The 18176-nt window shown below is 39.9% G+C and overlaps 1 protein-coding gene across 6 annotated transcripts in view; it reads right to left on the reverse strand.

The window, feature by feature from the left end:
• SOX5 (SRY-box transcription factor 5) overlaps window positions 1-18176 on the reverse strand; it is a 337014-nt gene that overhangs the window by 145458 nt on the left and 173380 nt on the right. For all 6 annotated transcript variants that reach the window (XM_050907886.1, XM_050907914.1, XM_050907904.1 and 3 more), the window contains exons 4-5: window positions 14235-14321; window positions 320-492 (exon numbers count right to left, since the gene is read on the reverse strand). In XM_050907886.1, coding sequence (XP_050763843.1) covers window positions 320-492; window positions 14235-14321 — 260 coding nt within the window. The remainder of the gene's footprint in view (window positions 1-319; window positions 493-14234; window positions 14322-18176) is intronic.

Genomic DNA, 18176 nt, shown 5'->3' on the forward strand with positions numbered 1-18176 from the left:
AGCAGCATTGGAAGATTATTCAGGAGGGCTGAATTAACATGCTTATTTACACTTACTTAAAAAACCAAAAACACTATTGGAAGAGAATACATCCAAAATGGAAGGTGTATCTTTATAAGACAAAGAGCATTGTTTTACATATTGCAAATTAAAGCTTTCTTCCAATATGTTCTTGTTCAAACTTCTTCACCTAAGAAAACAAATGGAAAAAAATTTTGGGTGGAGAGCAAACTTGAGGGTATCAACCCTAAAAGATAAACTACTGGGAAGTCCTCCCAGAAAATTATTTAAGCTGAAAGCCACTATAATAATCACTCACCTGTTCTTGTTGCTGCTTAGCCAGCTCCATTTGTTGGCGTTGTTTCTCGATCTGTGATGCAGCCAGTTTCTTCTGTTCATCATGAGCTGCGAGCAGCTGTTCTCGCAAACTGGTCAGCTGATTGATCATACCCATGAGCTGCCTTTCTTTCTCAGCGAGGCTTTCTGGAGTCCCTGGGCATCATATGGTGAAAAAAAAAAAAACAACAGTAAAGAGAAGAGAGGAAATTTAGAGCTAGCCAGGTTTTTATTTTGCAGCTTCACTGTAAGCAAAGTTTTAGTAGCACCAAAGAGCAGCAGCATATTGCAATACACTGCACATTAAGACCTGTCCCTCTACAGGAAAATGAGCCATGGAGGATAATTCTGTACACAGGCTTTGATGTGGTGTCCCCCTTCAATGTTTCCCTGCCCTTTCATCTATTTTCCATTGCGTTTTTATCAGATTAACGGGGGAAAAATACTGCCTGTTTTGAAAGATTTTCAAATTTAAAACATTGTTTACATTTCGTGGGGATCAAAATCGACACTTCCAGTTTTGAAAGACAATTACATTTTTGTCAAAAACTTATGACAAAGACATATCAATGCTCTGATGCCTACAGAAACTCTAAGGTCTGTATTAACATCCCTCTATAATCAAGGGGAAGCAGAGAAGTCTCCTGGGTGCTGGATACCTCTCTAGCTCCCCACGCCCAGCCTTCTCACTGTTACTAGCTCAGCACACAACAGCTGTCAGGACACTACCTGTTATATCATCTACAGCTGCCCTGATTAGGATGAAATTATATAGTATTTAAATTGTCACTAACTACTATTGCTGTTGCTGCCACTGATGAGTATTTTTAAAGGAAGAAGTCTTGCATAAACGTATCAGAAAAACTGAGTTAAACACAACTCACCATCTCTCTCATTTGTACTGTCATTAGATGTTTTTTATAGGAGAGTTCAGCAGACACAGACAGAGGAACTGACTACCTCGCTCTCATAATCATTCTGTAAAAATTCTCCTTCTACCCAGAAGGACAGTGGTTATAAGGGAAGGGAAGAAAAAATTCCAAGAAAAATCAAAAGCTATGACTCATACACTAAAACAAAAAATGGCACTATTAGTATACCCAGGATCATTTGACTTTGAATTTAAAAGACCAGAAAATATGTGTAGCAGCTAATCCACAGATATCTCCAATACCACCACACCCTCTCACATGAGTCAGATCCTATGAAACTCTTTCTCAAAAAAGCTTTAGGAAAGGATTAAGGCTATCAGTGTCTATGCCTCCTCTGAAAATAGCCTGCTTTTGGGACAAACCCTGCCACACAAACCTTTCTCAAACACAGGAAGCATTCTTCTGCCAATGTCACCAGTGCTCTCCAAGTGAAAAAAAAAAAAAAAAAAAAGAAAAATTGGCGACTATTCTAAACATGTTCCTAGCCAACTATCAGTCAGACATGGAAAAGAGCTACTGGTAATAGCTCATTTAGTCTACCCCCCTGCCAGTGCAGGAATGTTCCCTACAATATATTTACTACAGCTTTCTAGATTGGATTGAAATGTCTGCAACGGTGAATCATATACTGCTTTCTTTGGAAGACTGTACCACAGCCTTAGAGGTGTCACTGTGAGGGCTCTTTGCTTGATAGTTAGTTTAATTTACATTCACTTAATTTCAACCTTGCGCTCGCAAGCAACATTCCATTTCCTACATCAGCCAAGTCCAAGCCCTTAAATGTAATTGTAGACAGCCATATACAAGTGGGAAAACACAAAGAATCAACATTTTCATATAAAGGAAATGTAACTTGATCAACTTTTTATTAAGATGCTAGAGATTTATGTGAAAATATTCTCATCACATAACAAAGAGCTACAGCAGAATATTCTCAGATATAGTCTCCAAAAAAACTGTGGTACAAGCTGGAAACTTGAGAAACACACTGAAAGAGAAACCATAGGACTTTAAACCTGTTCTGTTAAAAGCTGTGAGAAAGAATGGAAGCCAGTGCTAAAATACTAACACTGCTGAAGAAAACACTTTTAACTTATGATTTTTATTTCAAACATTGGAGAGGGAGAACTGCTGCAAGTAATGCATTTGCCACCTGGCCATACAATTAATCAGAAATGTCTATTGCCACTCTTCCATCCTTCATTTGTTTTTCCCTAGGAAAAAGGGTGCAGTGTTTCCAAGTGGCACAGAAGAATTATTCCAGAATGCAGCCCCCTCCTTGTCCTTTCCATGGGTAGCATGTCAGTTTACTGTAATGCTCATCTAATGAAGACTATCAGTATACTGATACTGGCAGTATAACACGCTGGACACACTGAAACATCTGAAAACTAAATATTTTAATTATTTATTCAGCATATATTTTATTCCAAACTTGGTCGGTGTGCGCAATAGAGAGAGGGAGAAAGACCTAGAGAGAAGGAATACACAGGATTGGCTTAGTCCTAAAGTTAGGGTAAGCAAAAAGAAATCACTGTCAAATAAACTGTTTGACAAATACACTGACACACATCAAAGATCTTCAGCCAGTACTAGTTCATCAGTGTATTTTGAGCTCCTACAGTAGCTTTCAGTTGGGAATCAAAAAGCACTTTGTAAAGTTAAATTAATCCCCACCACACCTTTGAAAGGTGGAAAAATGTTTCCATATGTGTAAACTGACAGACAGAGGGGTCACAGACTTAGTTACCGACAGCGGCAGAAAAAGAAATGTTGATATCCAGCCCTGTGCTCCAGAGCTCAGGCTGCACTTCCTGAGGGAGAGCAAAACGCTCCCCGTGCCACTGCCCTGACCGCGGCACAAAACAACTGCACAACCGCGGGGCCATCCACCTACTGCAGTTTCTTCTTTAATCTGATTTACCTAGAGCGGACAAAAAAAACTTCTTCCCCGGGAAAACAACAGCTTTATTTAAATGGCAGGAACAAGGGGAAAGTCTAGATGAACTAAGAGCAAGCGGTCAGGGCAATGAAGTGCCAGTGCAGACGCCAGAGTTGTAGGCACACCGCAGCAGTGCAGCTGGGGACAAATCCACCAAACTCAATCTCTTCATTATTACTCAGTTTTTAAAGAAACTTTGAGATGCCCAAAGGGGGTGCTTTATGTACTAACTTAGTAAGTACAATACATAATTCCTTTGGTTTATAAACTGGAGTGGAAGTAGTCTGACAAAAGGCAGCCTTCTTGCATTATATTTCTTCGGCAATTTCAGTTTGCTAATAAATCGAAAGGGAGAATTTATCACTGTCAACTTCTAAAAAAAATCTTTTGTTGGAGAATACTTTCTGGAAAACATGGCTTAGTAGGCACTTTATTTTCATGTGATTAGCCCATCCTTCCAATAACTTCAATAATACTTAATTATAATTTCAATTCTTTAAGGTATCATTCCTTGCAAAATAAGTACTCGGATAGCCATACTCTCAAGTGACCTGCACAAAACCAGAGGCAAGAGAGATCAGATGTGTGGGTCTACTGGGAAATGGTGAGTTTTGGGGTAGATTTCCCCTTGCCTTACCCACATATCCATATAAGCCCCACTGATGATGAATCACAGATAGTTTTGAGGTTTCTTGCAGACAACCAGTGGCTTATAAAAGTGTGAAAATTAAACAGAAGTACTTGAATCAGACTATCTTGATCATAATGTAAAGTGCTTGCATTTAGTTTAAGTTTGGTATTTTTTATGTTCCCTTATTACCTAGCACACCTTTTCTACAATTTCTTTCATGGAAACGGCCAACAAAACTGCCATTTCACAGTTGCCATTCATAAATTACTTAGTTTACATAACAAATGAAGGCCAAATGATACTTGACGTTATTTATGTAATGGTGAGCTGAGGGCAACAGCTTGGTCACTACATAAGTACATTCAGCGATAGGAATTTTTTCTGTTGTATTAAAACGCACTCCAGAGTTAGAGCACCAGTTGCCATTTTTGTATCCCCTTCTAGATGCTGTAGATTGTGGGTAGGCAAGGAGGGTGGACTTCTGTCCTATCACCGCTATTTTCTCTCTGTTAACCCGCCTGAGATCAAAACCTTTATCATTGTGTGAAGTGTCTTGGCAGCTAAGGGATTTCCATTTTAAGAATTCTGTAGCTTACAGGGCAAAACGTGTTAGTATTTTAAGTAACTACAACACCAACGAACTGCATAAAGACAGTTGCTTAAATCATGCTTCTTGGGAATTAATGAACTATCCCCGCGGCTGCTAACACTGCTAGAACTTGGGAGGCGGTGCAAACCTCAGTGAGGATAAGCCACCAGCCCCAGCAGCTACCTTCAGCTGCTTCGTTATTAAACTCACTTAGAGCTGCTCCAAGTAGTACAGAGTTGGGAATGGTTCTGGAGCTGGCCTGTGCTCTACACACAGTATCTGTACAGTTGCAGTGCTTTCACTCTAGTCATGCAGCGTGGCTGGGAGAAAAAACAAGTGCCCATTATTGCAGTGTACAACTTGATAGCAAGCTAGACCACTTCACACAGGTATTGAGTGAGGAGTAAAAGGAGAGTGGCTTACATCAATGGCTGCCTCAAAAATTAGTCTTAATTACCATCAGATCCACAACAAATAGATATTGCACAGTTTATGTTTAACAAAGCTTTTAACCACCAGGCCACCTGCCTTTCAGGAGATTGCTGTAGGTGCTCATACTGTTCTCTCTGTACTCTAACACCGCAATGGCGAAATGTGGATTTTTCACAACTTATCAAAACAACTCAGGCAAGAGAGCATCAAAGTATACACTACGGGTTGATACAGTGAATGGCCCAAGAAAAGATGCTTTCCAGATGCGTCAGCTTATTCTCTATCACTACAAAAAGAGATTCAGAAAGAAAAAAAAAAAAAAGTTTGTGGATGCAACACCCACAGCAGATGGCAATAAAAGAAGACTCAAATTAGTGGCATTCTGTATCGCCAAACCTAAACTTCATCTCAGATCAACACTATCCATAATAGTGTTTAAGTAGTAAAAGAAATCTACTCAAATGTGAAATAAACTATTACACATTCTTAGTTCTGATTCACAGTCTCAGACTGGCAGTGACAGTAACATTTTAATAAACATTAGAATGAAGACACCAATATGACCAAATGACACACTTAAAGTGAGAAAACGAACAGGAGAAACCTTGGCATATCCACCCAAAACAGAATCAAAGCAAAAAAAAGGCAGAGAAACCGCTTTTGCGATCAAAACAGTAAATACTTTATTATAATTTATTAGACAGAATGAGAATGTAAATGAGAAATTAGGAAAGCCAATATTTTCTTTAACAGGCATTTTAAGCTTTTGCTGCGAATGCTCAAGCGATGAGAATGTTTGCTTGCAGCCAGCCTACAGATCTGCTTGCAGCTGCGCAGCACCCAGCATATTCTGCAAGGGGCAGAGACGTGGCGAGGCTCTCCTCAATCCCTCTGACATGTCTCAAACTGCTAGGAATGTTATCAATCAGGGGTGCTCGCGTGCACACTCACGCACACCCATACAGACAGTGAAATTTATCCCCCGATTCACTTTACTATCAAGGTAATTACGTAAATAGCTTTTGAACTGTCAGCATCTGTCTTTCAAAGAAAAATCAAAGAAAACAACGTGCGAGTACAAAGCCTGGAAGACACAATAATATTGTATTACATTCATATCATTAACTACGGTTACAAAAGAAAAAAAAATCCTCCTGTATCTACAAAGCTTTGTAGGGGGGAAAAAAACACATTAAATGGAAATAAGAATATTTGGAAGTACTCTGTATTCAAATAATGTTAAGATGTATAATAATAATAATAATAATGCACTATAGAGCATTTTTTTAATTTCAAAGCATAAGCTAATTGATCTTCTTAAAGACTTTGAGCAGGTAGAAAGGTAGTGGTATGCATTACTTTTTTTAAGAGAAAACTGACGTGTGAAGTTTTTAGAAACTTGCCTGAAGTCATTCTTAACTTTACGCACTGTAAGCCATTTTATTGCTGGCCTCGCTGAAGTCACCAGCAGAACTATTCCAGTAAGGCCAAGAATTTCCCCCCTGGCTTTAACAGGGATACCTGTTAAATAGATAATTAAATCTTTGCTTGACCCAGTTTGATACCAGGTAGGGTTCTAGCCAAAGGGACCCTATGAATGAAGCAATTATTGACGCCATCCAACTAACCAAGCAACAGAACCATGCCACAACACAGTTTCTGTGTAACTTTACTCTGATGTAACATCAGTGTGATGAGGACATAACTACAACCCATACATCAGCTAAAAACTGAGTCACCTCCAAGCATTTCCTGCAGTGGTGTGGTTTTTTCAGTGTGATTTTTAAGCCAGGGACATAACAGTTTTGATACAAAATTGAAAAAGAGCTGAGAAGGAGGTTTTTCAAACTGAACAGCCTATTAACTAAGCTGTCCTCAGAAGAATTAAACTCCTACTAGCACTAACGTTATTATATCCAAAGAATAAACAAAAATATCAGCAGTCCATAAAATATCTTTTCTTGAGGGTTTTATTCCAGTATCTTTTCTTCAGAGTTTCATTCTCATCCCATTGTCAACTATTTTTCTCTCCCCACCCCCCACCCCTGTTTTAACTTTGCTCTGCCACATTAGAAATCCAAACCCAACATTACTCTGCTCAGTAGGGAAATCAGGAAAGTAAAATAGACAGGCCACCTAGTCGTCTTCTACTTAAAAGCAAACTAATCTTTGTGATGCTCCCCCCCAAAAAATCTACTTGTAACATAATAATTTTAAAGAGGAGTATTCTCCCCTTGCTGCACAGATGGCCGTGCTGCTGACGTCACCTGAAGTTGTATATGTGAGGCAATGGGGAGCTGATGTTAGGTGCCTTCAGGAAACTTACTCTGATAAACAGATCTAACTGGCTGAGGTAAGTTCAGAATTTAAACTCTTCTTTCCTCTGTCTTTGAACAGAAATGTCAAATGTTTATGACCAAGCAATGAGTATATACTTTAAATTATGAGTACATACTTGCTGGTATGTATTGGTGGGTGGATGTGGGTATGTGCTTGTGCACGTGTGCAGACTCCCTTGATGCTTCCCTAATCAATACTTCAGAGAGTGTTTTATTATGGACTGGCACATAGCTTTTCAGGCCAGTAAATCTTGGAGCTGTCAGGACATAAACATCTAAAAACTGGCATTTTTCATTAAGTATTTAAGCCAACTTTACTACACAATGACTGCCATCACTTACAACTACCTACCTTGCTAAATTAAATTACTTCATCTGATTGATATGGGAAGTCAGCATAATAAAACAAAACTTTCTGACTGCTTTTTACTCAGCAAGCCAGAGCCACCAGAAAAAGAAACAAGGAAAGAAAAAGCCCAGAATTCAAACTGATTTGTGTGTACCTACAGACTTCTGTAATGAATCTTCTGTTTGACAAATAAAAATCTTTTTTAGAACAGCAAGCTAGAAGGAAGTTATTTATTTCAGCATACGGACAGTCTTAATCTTTTAGGTTTCAGTGGAAGACTTTGCAGAATGAATAAAAACAAATGATGAACAATTACCATCTTTTGCCATTACTACCCTCAAGAATTAATATTCTGTGGGGACAAAAACTTAGCCGTCTGCTCTATAACAGACCAGCACATTACTATTTCGCAACGCTGGAAAGAAGTTGTCACTGAGTAGTCTTTATTTGCTGTCAGAAAAAGTTTTGGTACAGTAGACTACAAACAAAGCTTGGTATTCAACCAGGTTAGTAACTTATTGTCAAGGTTACGAAAGGAATAGACAACATTTGTATTGAGACTATTTCTCAGAGGTTATTCATTGTTTTACTGTCTAGACAACAAGCTAGAACGAGCCTAGAGAAATAGCATTTGCTGTTGGAATTTTATGCAGCAGCAGGAAAAACAGTAAAAAATACGTATGTGTATGTATATTTGCTTTGTTTTGACAAACTGGTAGTTGTAGTTCAGCAACATTCATCTCTATCAGCACATCTTTCAGGTAATTCTAGTACAAAGAAGAACTGCTTTAGGTCCCTTTTGTCATCCAACCCTCCAGATGATTTTTAAATATAGTGGTTTGGCCTCCATATGTTCAAACAAAATAAAGCCATTGGCATTTGCTACTTTAATTAGTTCAATTTTATTCTATTTTCTCTATTAATAATCACTTCTTAAAAATAAATGTTGTATTAGATTTAAATAGAACCTGATTTTTTCTGCTCAAATTCAGTACCTTTACGTAAAAAAAAAAAAAAAAAATCCGGAACAGCCCGAATTTGCTGCTTTGTCACAAATTCACATTTTTTGCATTTTAGATGCTTTAACAAAGATTCCTCCAACCCTCCTTCCACAGATACTACCCTCAACTAACCTCCCATTCTAGGGTCAAATAGGAGCTGCTCCATCCAGTCACAATCTCCATTTCAGGCTTCCATTTGGCCTGAAAGAAGTTCTGCGTTGGTGTGGCTCAATTGGCACTGTCTGCTTCTCTGCAGCCTGAGAGTATCATATTGCACTGTGATCAACCTCCACTATTTCGGCAGCTGCCAAATTTCCTCTCAAAAACTTAGGTTCCCCTGTGTGCCACTGCGCAGGTTCCCTCCCCCCCCCAGCACTTTTGAAATATTAACAAAGGACTAAAGCTCACTGCCAGCAATTTGCTACTATTAAACACCCCCAAAAAATAAACACAAAGAAGATACTAAGTAGGTTGCAATATTGAATTTATCACAGTTAAAAGCCAACAACCAGACATCTTACCTCCTTCACTTATGACTCTCTCACCCTCCTTCTCTCCCCAATCCAAATACAATACTATCCACAAAAAATAATGCAAAACGTCCACATCTGACACAAGTTTGCAAACATTTTTCAACCATTGATTTGCAAATGCAAAATTCACACGGCTCCCAAGAAAGTGTGCAGCTTTCACACATCTCCTGGGGATCTGTGCTTTATTAGTCAAAGGTTTAAACCCAGTATGTTCCCCATGAATAATCTCTCTCCCCCTTCCCCCTCCTTCCTCCTGTCCACATCTAAATGCAGAATCCCCAGCTTCCTTGTCTTCAATTTACAGATTATGTGATCCAAAGTGTCACTCACTGGATTACTGCACATAACCTGAGCACTACCCGAAGCTTACTTGTCTTCAACTTGTCCAGCATTACTTAAATGGAATTATCCGCCACAATCCATATACCGAATCTGCATAGCTCACTTATCTCAAGATTCTGTGTGTCACCTACCAGATTATCCGTTTTAATCCATACATTGAATCTACATAACATACGTCTTTAATTCATGGGCTCTGATGAGCTATAGTATCACTGAATGGATTATTTCTCTTTATCCATTATTGGCAGTCATAAGACCGTTCACTGCATACTCTCTCATGCCCCATCTTCCGAACGTATAAGCAAAATTAGAGTCTTCAGCAAACACAGCTCTATCACACATCAAACACAGCTTGATACAATACCTGCACTGATACTTTCATGTAACTTGGAACCCAGTTTCTCGATCAAAACAAATGTCTGTATTATCATGCATTAAAGATTAGGATTGGTATGCTAATCTTGCTTTCAATTACACTCATAAATCTGTCGTTACTCCAGTACAGTCTTTGGAGTCACCTAGATTTAAGTGGATACAACGAAGAGCTGATTTTACCCTAATGATGATCCCTTTCACAGTGAGTGCAGAAAACACTTCACCTGAGTTGTTTAGGAACTAATCTGTACAATCAAAAGGATTTTCAAACAACAAAAAAATTATCAGGTTCAGGCTTGCCCGGTCTTTCTTGAGAGATTCAGGTGCAATCACTTGTTAACAATGCCTTCACTTCAATAGAAAACCAACTCAGAAAGATTAGAAACAAAAGTCAGTTTAGCCTTTTGTTCCATGCACCTATTCAAAATTAGCTAAGTGGAGAACATATAAAATATGCATTATTATTTCTTGACAACTCTTGATAAGCAAGAGATGGACAAGATTAGCAGAAAGGCTTTGTGTACACCAGGGAAGTTTTAAAGAGAGTTCTCATCGTAGTTAAAGCTGCCTCACTCACATCAGCGTTGGCAGGTCTGTGCACCTCATGATGCATGTGGCCACCTGGGGGGCCAGCACCATTCCCTGAAGTCTGCTCAGAGGAGGCCCGACACCAGTGAAATAGAAGTTTCATGTTAATTTTCTAAATATAGGGATGGCCATTGACATTGAAGAGCATGGAAATATACTTCTTCTACCTTTTCCCGTCAACGGCCCACCCTACATGCTGCATCTGCTGCAGTCGGTAACATTGCTTTGGAGGAAAGCAACCACTGTCACCCTGCAATGCACAGGCATCAGGCGGCTACACTGAAAGCAGAAAGGGGGTATAATTTTCCTTCCTGTAGATGATCGGTTGGAGACCTGAAGTTCTCTCTGCTCCACTGAATCCAATAAACTGCATTATCCATGAATAATCCAGAGGGCTTTTGAGCCCTGTTCTTGAATATGATGGATATAAGTACGTTTGAACGGGCTTTAACCAATTCAATATACAGTTTTACAGCTTTATTTTAAAATATTCCGATTTAACGGCATGTTTTGTGGGTTTTACTATAGACTGACTTGTTTTGAACAGAGTAAAAATTCCATGGATTTCAAAACAAAATTTCTTAAGAAATTTCCAGTGCCAAACTTGTATTATTTATTTAGCCCGAGACTACCTCTCTAAACAAACAGAGGCATTTGAGTTAAAATTTCTACAGATATGAAAGGCTCCAGATTTTGCCCCATTTTAAGAGTATTCCCTTGCAGTACCTTTCAGTCAAGCCCTGTAATGAAATATTACATTTCTTTTTCCATTAGTAGCTGGACATATATAGATCCTTCTAACTGTGATCTTGAAGTTTGCAGTTAGACCTCTGCAGATACTCAGTGATGGTTCTCCCATTTTACAGGCATGCAGAATAAGAAAGGGGGGCTTAAAGTAGCTGCGGAAAGTAACAAAGCAACTAAGAGGAACAATTGAATACAAAATGTGGGAGTCTGGTGACTTCCAGCCACTCACCAACTCCCCTATTTTTAATAAAATATTACTGCTTTCTAACTTAAGAGAAATAACACTAATAGAAAATAAAGTCTTCCGCTTCATCTCCCTTTCTTTTAATCTCTCCCAGAGAATAAAACTCAATGGTAATAACACAGACTTGGGCATTAACAATATGTAGCCTAGTGCTGAGACTTTAGCACATGACATACTAAAACTCCCCCAGATCTAATGAAAAACACAATGAAATTTTGAACAGTTAAATGGAAAAAACTATTCAGTGCATAAGACAGTTGGGCAGTACAGCTTCTAGTGCTGTCCACATTCCAGGGTGTATTAATAATAAGATACTACTTGTGCGGGATTTCCAAATATCACTAATAGAGAAATGAGGGGGGGGAAAAATGCAGCTGCCAGGCCAAATATAGAGAGAAGTTAATTAAAAAATCACAACTGGAAAACTTAGTAACTCTACGTTCCTATAGAAGGACAAAAACATTTTCAAGCATAATATATGTGTGTTTGTACACGCGTATGTGAGTATAAAGCAGCTCAACTTGCACACCTTTCATGTTGCCTCACTAAATACAGCTGCAATACAGCTGAGCCATTGTTTGTTGGCCGCTCATGGCTGGCGGTGCCATGAAAACCGCATTCCTGGGCACTAAATAATCAGCCTGCCTGACCCCCCAAGAACCTGTAAGTCAAATTCATTTACCCCCAGAGGGCAATGCTCTATTGTATCCTCCCTCCTTTCTAGCCACCTAGGAACAATGGACAATAATTGCAACTGTCACGGCAGTCAGTAGGAAAAATAAACCAGTGCCTGTTTTCACAGCTTACTGCCAAACCTGATCCAAACACCTAATAACCATGCCCCCAACCATAGAACCACAGTTGCACTAAAAAGCCTCAGAAGTGAGGCTTTTGAACAGAGCTACAGAACAATAACTTGACTTGTGTTCAAAATATGAAGCTAAAAAACAAAAATTAAAGCAAAGCAAACTCTTCTTTGAGGCTGTGCTGTTGCTCCCCATCCTCCCCCCGGGCAAGACTGAAAGGACTGTTGATTTCTTTCGTGCTAGCATATAGCCGCTGCTGCCGCTTTCAAGTTTAGCTTGTGAAAGGGAAAGAGAGGAAGAGAGAAAAAAGACTGCCCTCCAACAGAACAAGATCATAGGGACCGGGAACAGACTGCCTTCTCAGTGCACAGCACTTTTCAGAGCAGCTTTACCAAGTCCAAAGGCAGACAAGAATCACTGGGAGTCCTTCTAAAGGCTCCAGCATATCAAGAGTTAAAGAGGCTCCAGACAACATGCAAGAACTGCTGAAATACACACCCAAAAGTGGATATGAAAGCCGCTTGTGTACTTTGGGCCTGAAACATCTTAAAGATGCATCAGTTCATGGCAGATGATGATGTTATTTTAAAACAATATGCTTTTAAAACCCAGAATTCGCAGATAAACCCAGTGGCTACCCTACCTCTTTATGACCTGTTGCTTTACACACATGGAGAAAACGTGCTCGGCAGGAATAAAGAACCCAGGGTTTGGCCCTCTGTTATAATAATAATAATAATATCTCAGCCTATTTGGGGCCGAAGCACTATATTCTGTTAGAAAGTTATTCTACATATGTAACGAATATGTATTTTTGAATTACAGCCTCTTAGGGAGAAGCAAGTGGCATTCTTTCCTACTTGTGTAAGTCAGTGGACTAGCGCAAACTAATGCCGGTGGCTTATAAGTGACAAGCTGGAAGGCACATATAATTAAAATAACACTATCTTTGCACATGTACCAATACATTAACCTCTGAGAGCATGTCATGTTGTATTCTTTACTGAATATTGCCCACGTCTTGCGCAGAAGGCCCTTAAACCTGTCAGGCACGAGGTTTGGGAGCCTGCCTGAAATGAGGATCTTGGTATCAGGGACAACATTAGTAAGCAAACAAACCAAAAATAATAGAGAGAAAGGAAATCTAGTTTATAAACATAAAGGAAGGGTTTAATTTTAATCTCATTCTACTTTCACATTTCCAAAACAACATTGGCTTGGATTTTGCTACTCCAGATGTACACCGATATAAATGGGAGAAGAATCGGAGTCACTGTTTCTTTTCAGAGTAATAATGGCTGCTCTGAAAACTAAAATTTTTGACACACATCTATTTTGAGTTAGTTCCTCATCACAAGCACTGAGGAAGAATTATAAAAATACTAAATTACATGAAAACAAACAACTACAGGTTCCCTAAAATGACCTCACATATATAAAATGGGGAAATATCTTGGCAAAGCAGAAGCTACTGCTGCTGGAGAGTGGTCAAATTTTGTCATTTTCCTTCTGGAGTATGGCTTTAAAAGAACATGCTTTAGTGCACAGATGTTGTACGCTGTCTTTTAAAATCTGCACTGGCTAATTTCAGTACCTAGAGGTATCATTACACAAACTTTGCCTTTTTTTTTCTCCCCTACACGCAGAAAAGTCAAAAAAAATCTACATCATCAAAATCTGTCCAAAAAATTAACAAGGACTTCTGATCACCCTCAGACTTCAGAAGCTGAGCTCTGCTATACTCTGATACCACATAAGCCTGTGTTTGATATGTGAATTGACTTTTTTTTCTGATCCAGCAATAAGATGTGTCCTCTTATAACACAGAATGATATATGCAACAAAAGCTTTACGTAAGTTCATTCACTTAGGGCAATATACCATTTCATTTATTTATATTATCACAGATGGACAGCATACATTTAATTTAAGCCCCAAATTATGATGTTTCAAGGGGAGGGGAAGAGGAGCAAACAAACAAAGTTCCATAAAGCCAGTGATATCTGTATACTCATTCCCAATTTGCTTTAGCACAGAAACAGCGTTACCTTTTATTTCTCCAAAGTTCCCTGATCCCATGGCAAGAAGCTTGTCTTTCCAGTCCTTTGATAGTAGCTTTTCAATACTGGGAGTTTCTGAGTGAAGGGGGGGAAAAAAAATGTAAGCAAATCAACATGACTCTCTCCACAACAGAACTCATTAAAAGTCTATCTGCTAAAAATAAGGCCAACCCTGTTCTGGGCCCCAGTTCGTAATGACTTCATCAACAAACTGATAAGAGGAGAGGGGAAAAAAAAAAGGGGGAGGAAAAAAAAAAAAAAGAATGTGTTTTGTCACCTGCTGTTTCAAAACCATTAGCTTTTTCCTCTTGTGGAACAAAGCCCCGGTAATTCTGTATGACAATGGGCACATATAAACCTGCAGTTCATTGTTTTTCAATTTGGTGAACAAGTTTCTGCCTATAATGGATGCCTGTCAATTTCTGGGTGTTAGTCTGCAGTCAAAAAATAATTATGTTGATAAAATGCAGAGTAAAGAGAGAGAGAGAAAGAGAGAGAGAAGCAAAGAATTAGCTCCTAAATCTGCTACATGTAATTATATCCCTCTGAGTGTTTACAATTACATCCACTTTATAATGTGTGTTTAAACATCGTGTGGTGGTAAGCATACTGTGGAAAGATTTTCCAGTAACACGCACATCATAAATAATAATAAAAAGTTGGGTATGAAAAAAAGCTTTAAAAGATTGCAAAATCTAGAGGGAGAAAAGGCATTGCTTAGAATGGAAACCCATTATTTGCTCATTTCAGATTCTATCACTTCCTTTAAAAATAAAATAAAATAAAATAAATTTGTTCAGTATTTTCAGGAAAAATGCAGTGAGGGTGTGGATGGGTCTGATATTTATGTCTGTAACTCTTGTATTCTGACCTCTTTTTGTGTAGAATTTTAATGCATAAGTAAATATAAATGCTAATAAAATTCAGAGAACATTAAACTCAATTCCAAACAATGTAATTGTATATTCTTGTCAGCATTTAGATGGGTACACAATTACAATAGCTTTCAATCCCACGATTAGCACTGCATTCAGTTAGAAAATGGAGTGTACTAAAAGATAAGTGTCCCAGTATGCGCCATCTAAATAACAATACCCACACTTATTATCTGGATCTAAGACATATACTGCTATTCTCCACATTTGTGTTTATGTGTATTTGTATTTGTTCAGGCATTTGTTTACCCCCTACCAGGAGCATAAAGGGAGTACATGTTAACTTATCAAAGGGACCGTCTGGCCTAGAGACCATACAATTATTAGCAACTGGTTAATTTTCCCCACAGTAAAAACCATTATGAGCAACCTTCATTATCTTGTTTGGCTAATTCTGCCTCCTTTCTTGAAGCCCCAACTTAAAGCTCCGAGGAAGCAGCGCTGCACTACCTTGGCGAGGCTCTCCGGCGGGCTGGCTCGCCGGGCTCTCCCCGCACACCGGGCGGGCTCCGGGCGCGGTTACCGTGGCCTTTTTCCCTCTCTACAGAGCATTTGTCACACCCGAGGAACTGAACGAGCACAAACTCCCGTTAAACCAACCACACGCACTGTAATATTAATGCATAAATAGCTGCAGTGACACGGGCACACGGATGCCCTCTTGCTTTTCGCGCACCCCCCCCCACACCCCCCCCCGCACATGGGTGTGCGCAGGCAGACACCCGTGCTCACACACATCCCCACGCCTGCATCTCGCAGGGCGCTGCGAGCGTAGCAACGAGCCGGATCCCATTTACAGCAGAAGAGATGATTTTTTTTCCCCGTAACATTTTTATACACGTTGCCACGCTCCAATTTTCTCCTCTATAATCGTGTGCTTCCTGCTCTTTGAGCGGTAGGCTCTCGCAGGAAGGGTCGCTCCTTGCGCTAACCACGGACTCGGTCATCCAGGATTGCCTGAATGCAAGTTTTCTGTTAGAAACCCTAAAACTGCAATTAAATCCTAACGAAATAGAGGGGAGAAGCTGCAGTGCAATGAACATTTCTGTGCCGGGGCTGACGATACGGAGATGCCGCCACGCTCTAGGCACTTGCACAGCTACTGCTGAAGTTGGTACGTCCCCTGTAAGCACCCACGAAGGAAACTATTTTTCCAAACGTATCTGAATAGGTCAAATAAACGCCGCCGTTTGCTTTTTTTTCCCCTGCGCTTTTCTAAAAATTCTCGAGTACCGTGTAAACAGGCCAGACCAAATGCGGTATTTGCAGTAGAGGGCTGTCAGTCATTAAAAGCTAACAAACCTTTGCAAAGCAGGAATGCGGCAATAGAAATCCATTGTGAGCTGACAATAGGCTCCAGAGCCTCCAGGCACCAAAAGCAGCCCGTCTTACTTTTAAGTCTATTGTCAGCAAAGTCCACGACAAAGCTTTTCCCCTGCAGCTAGACAAAATATTCGCCGTGGTGCGCTCGGAAAGAAACAGAAGTCTTCTGTCTAACTTGCCGCGTTAAAGCAACAGTAGCCGCTCACCGGGGCTGCCGGGATCCCCCGGCCCGGGCCGCGGCAGAGCCGCCGCCGCCGCCCGGCGGGCTGCCTGCCTGCCTGCCTGCCTGCCTGCCCGCCCGCCTGCCCCCCCCGGCCCGCCCCGCCGGGGACGGGGCTGCTGAGCGGCGGGGACCGCGCTGAGCCACCGCTGCCGCCGCTCGGGGAGCGGCGCCGGGACGGGGCCCGGTGTTACTTTGGGGGGGGGGGGGGGGGGGGGGGGGGGGGGGGGGTTGAGGGGCAGCTTTGTCAATAAAAATCTTACTGACTTAGCGGCGGCAGAGTCCCCAGCCGGAGGACTCGTGTTACAAATGAGTATCCCTGCAACCTGACTCCGCCGGTGATGCCGGGAGAGCAGCGGCAAACAAGCGGAGAATAATGAATGCGATGGACGGCCATGTATCAATGACTGAATTTCTGCGAGAATGGTAAAGATCTCAGTAGGAAATCATGATTAGAGATGTGAAAGGCCAAATGGCAAAATCCCAATAGTAACAATGCATCTGTTCATTAATGTGCGAATATGAGTAATATGAAAATTTAACACAATTATAAGCCCCTCAGCAATCCTGATGGCATAAAATAGATTGTGGTGATCTAATCAGCGTTTCCCCTGTTGAAATACTGTATGTTAACTATTTAAAATAATATTATATAGTTTTTTCCTTTAAAAAAACCCATGTAATCATATTTAATTGATGTAGTAACTTAGTTTCAAACCTCTCTTGACTTGAACCGCAATTTTTACATAAGGCACTTCAACAGAATTTTGATATAGAATCAGCAAATAATTGTCCTTCTGCTAACACTTAAAAAGAACTTTAATTCTGAAAGACAATAGCTTCCCCACCCCTATAGCTTTATAGAGCTAAAGAGCTAAAGAGCTATATTAAATTACAGCTAGTTTAATTCTATTATGTACCATGTTAACATATTGTACTTACATAAAATATGCTATTCATATTCTCAACCTATCACATTTCAGTAACTGCTTGTGAAATACATTATGCACCATATCTTGGAAACAAATATTTATTATGTCATTTATCTACCCCATTAAAAAAAGATTTGAAATTTACACATCTTAAATAAAAATAACTGTTTAAAAGGTTACAACTGTAGAGCTTTCATGAATTATACAGAGACAAAGTCATCTTTTGTTCAGTTTTTTTTAGACTTCATTGGGAAGATGATGCTCTCAAATTAAGAACAGAAATAAACACTGTATCTTGTTTGCAAAGCACTTGTTCTCTGGATTCATTAGAAAGTCAGTAAAACTTTTAATGCTTGCACAGATAACGTGCAGCTTGAAATTGGGAAAGGTGGCCTGCACACAGGAACTGCTATTCCTGATCCCTACTCCAACACTTACTCTCCTCTTAGATTCACCAGGACAATGTTGCTACATCGAAAATCTGAACTATGTTGTGACAGATTTTGGATCTGCATCAGGA

This window comes from Gymnogyps californianus, chromosome 1, assembly GCF_018139145.2.
Source record: "Gymnogyps californianus isolate 813 chromosome 1, ASM1813914v2, whole genome shotgun sequence".
Lineage (NCBI taxonomy): Eukaryota > Metazoa > Chordata > Aves > Accipitriformes > Cathartidae > Gymnogyps > Gymnogyps californianus.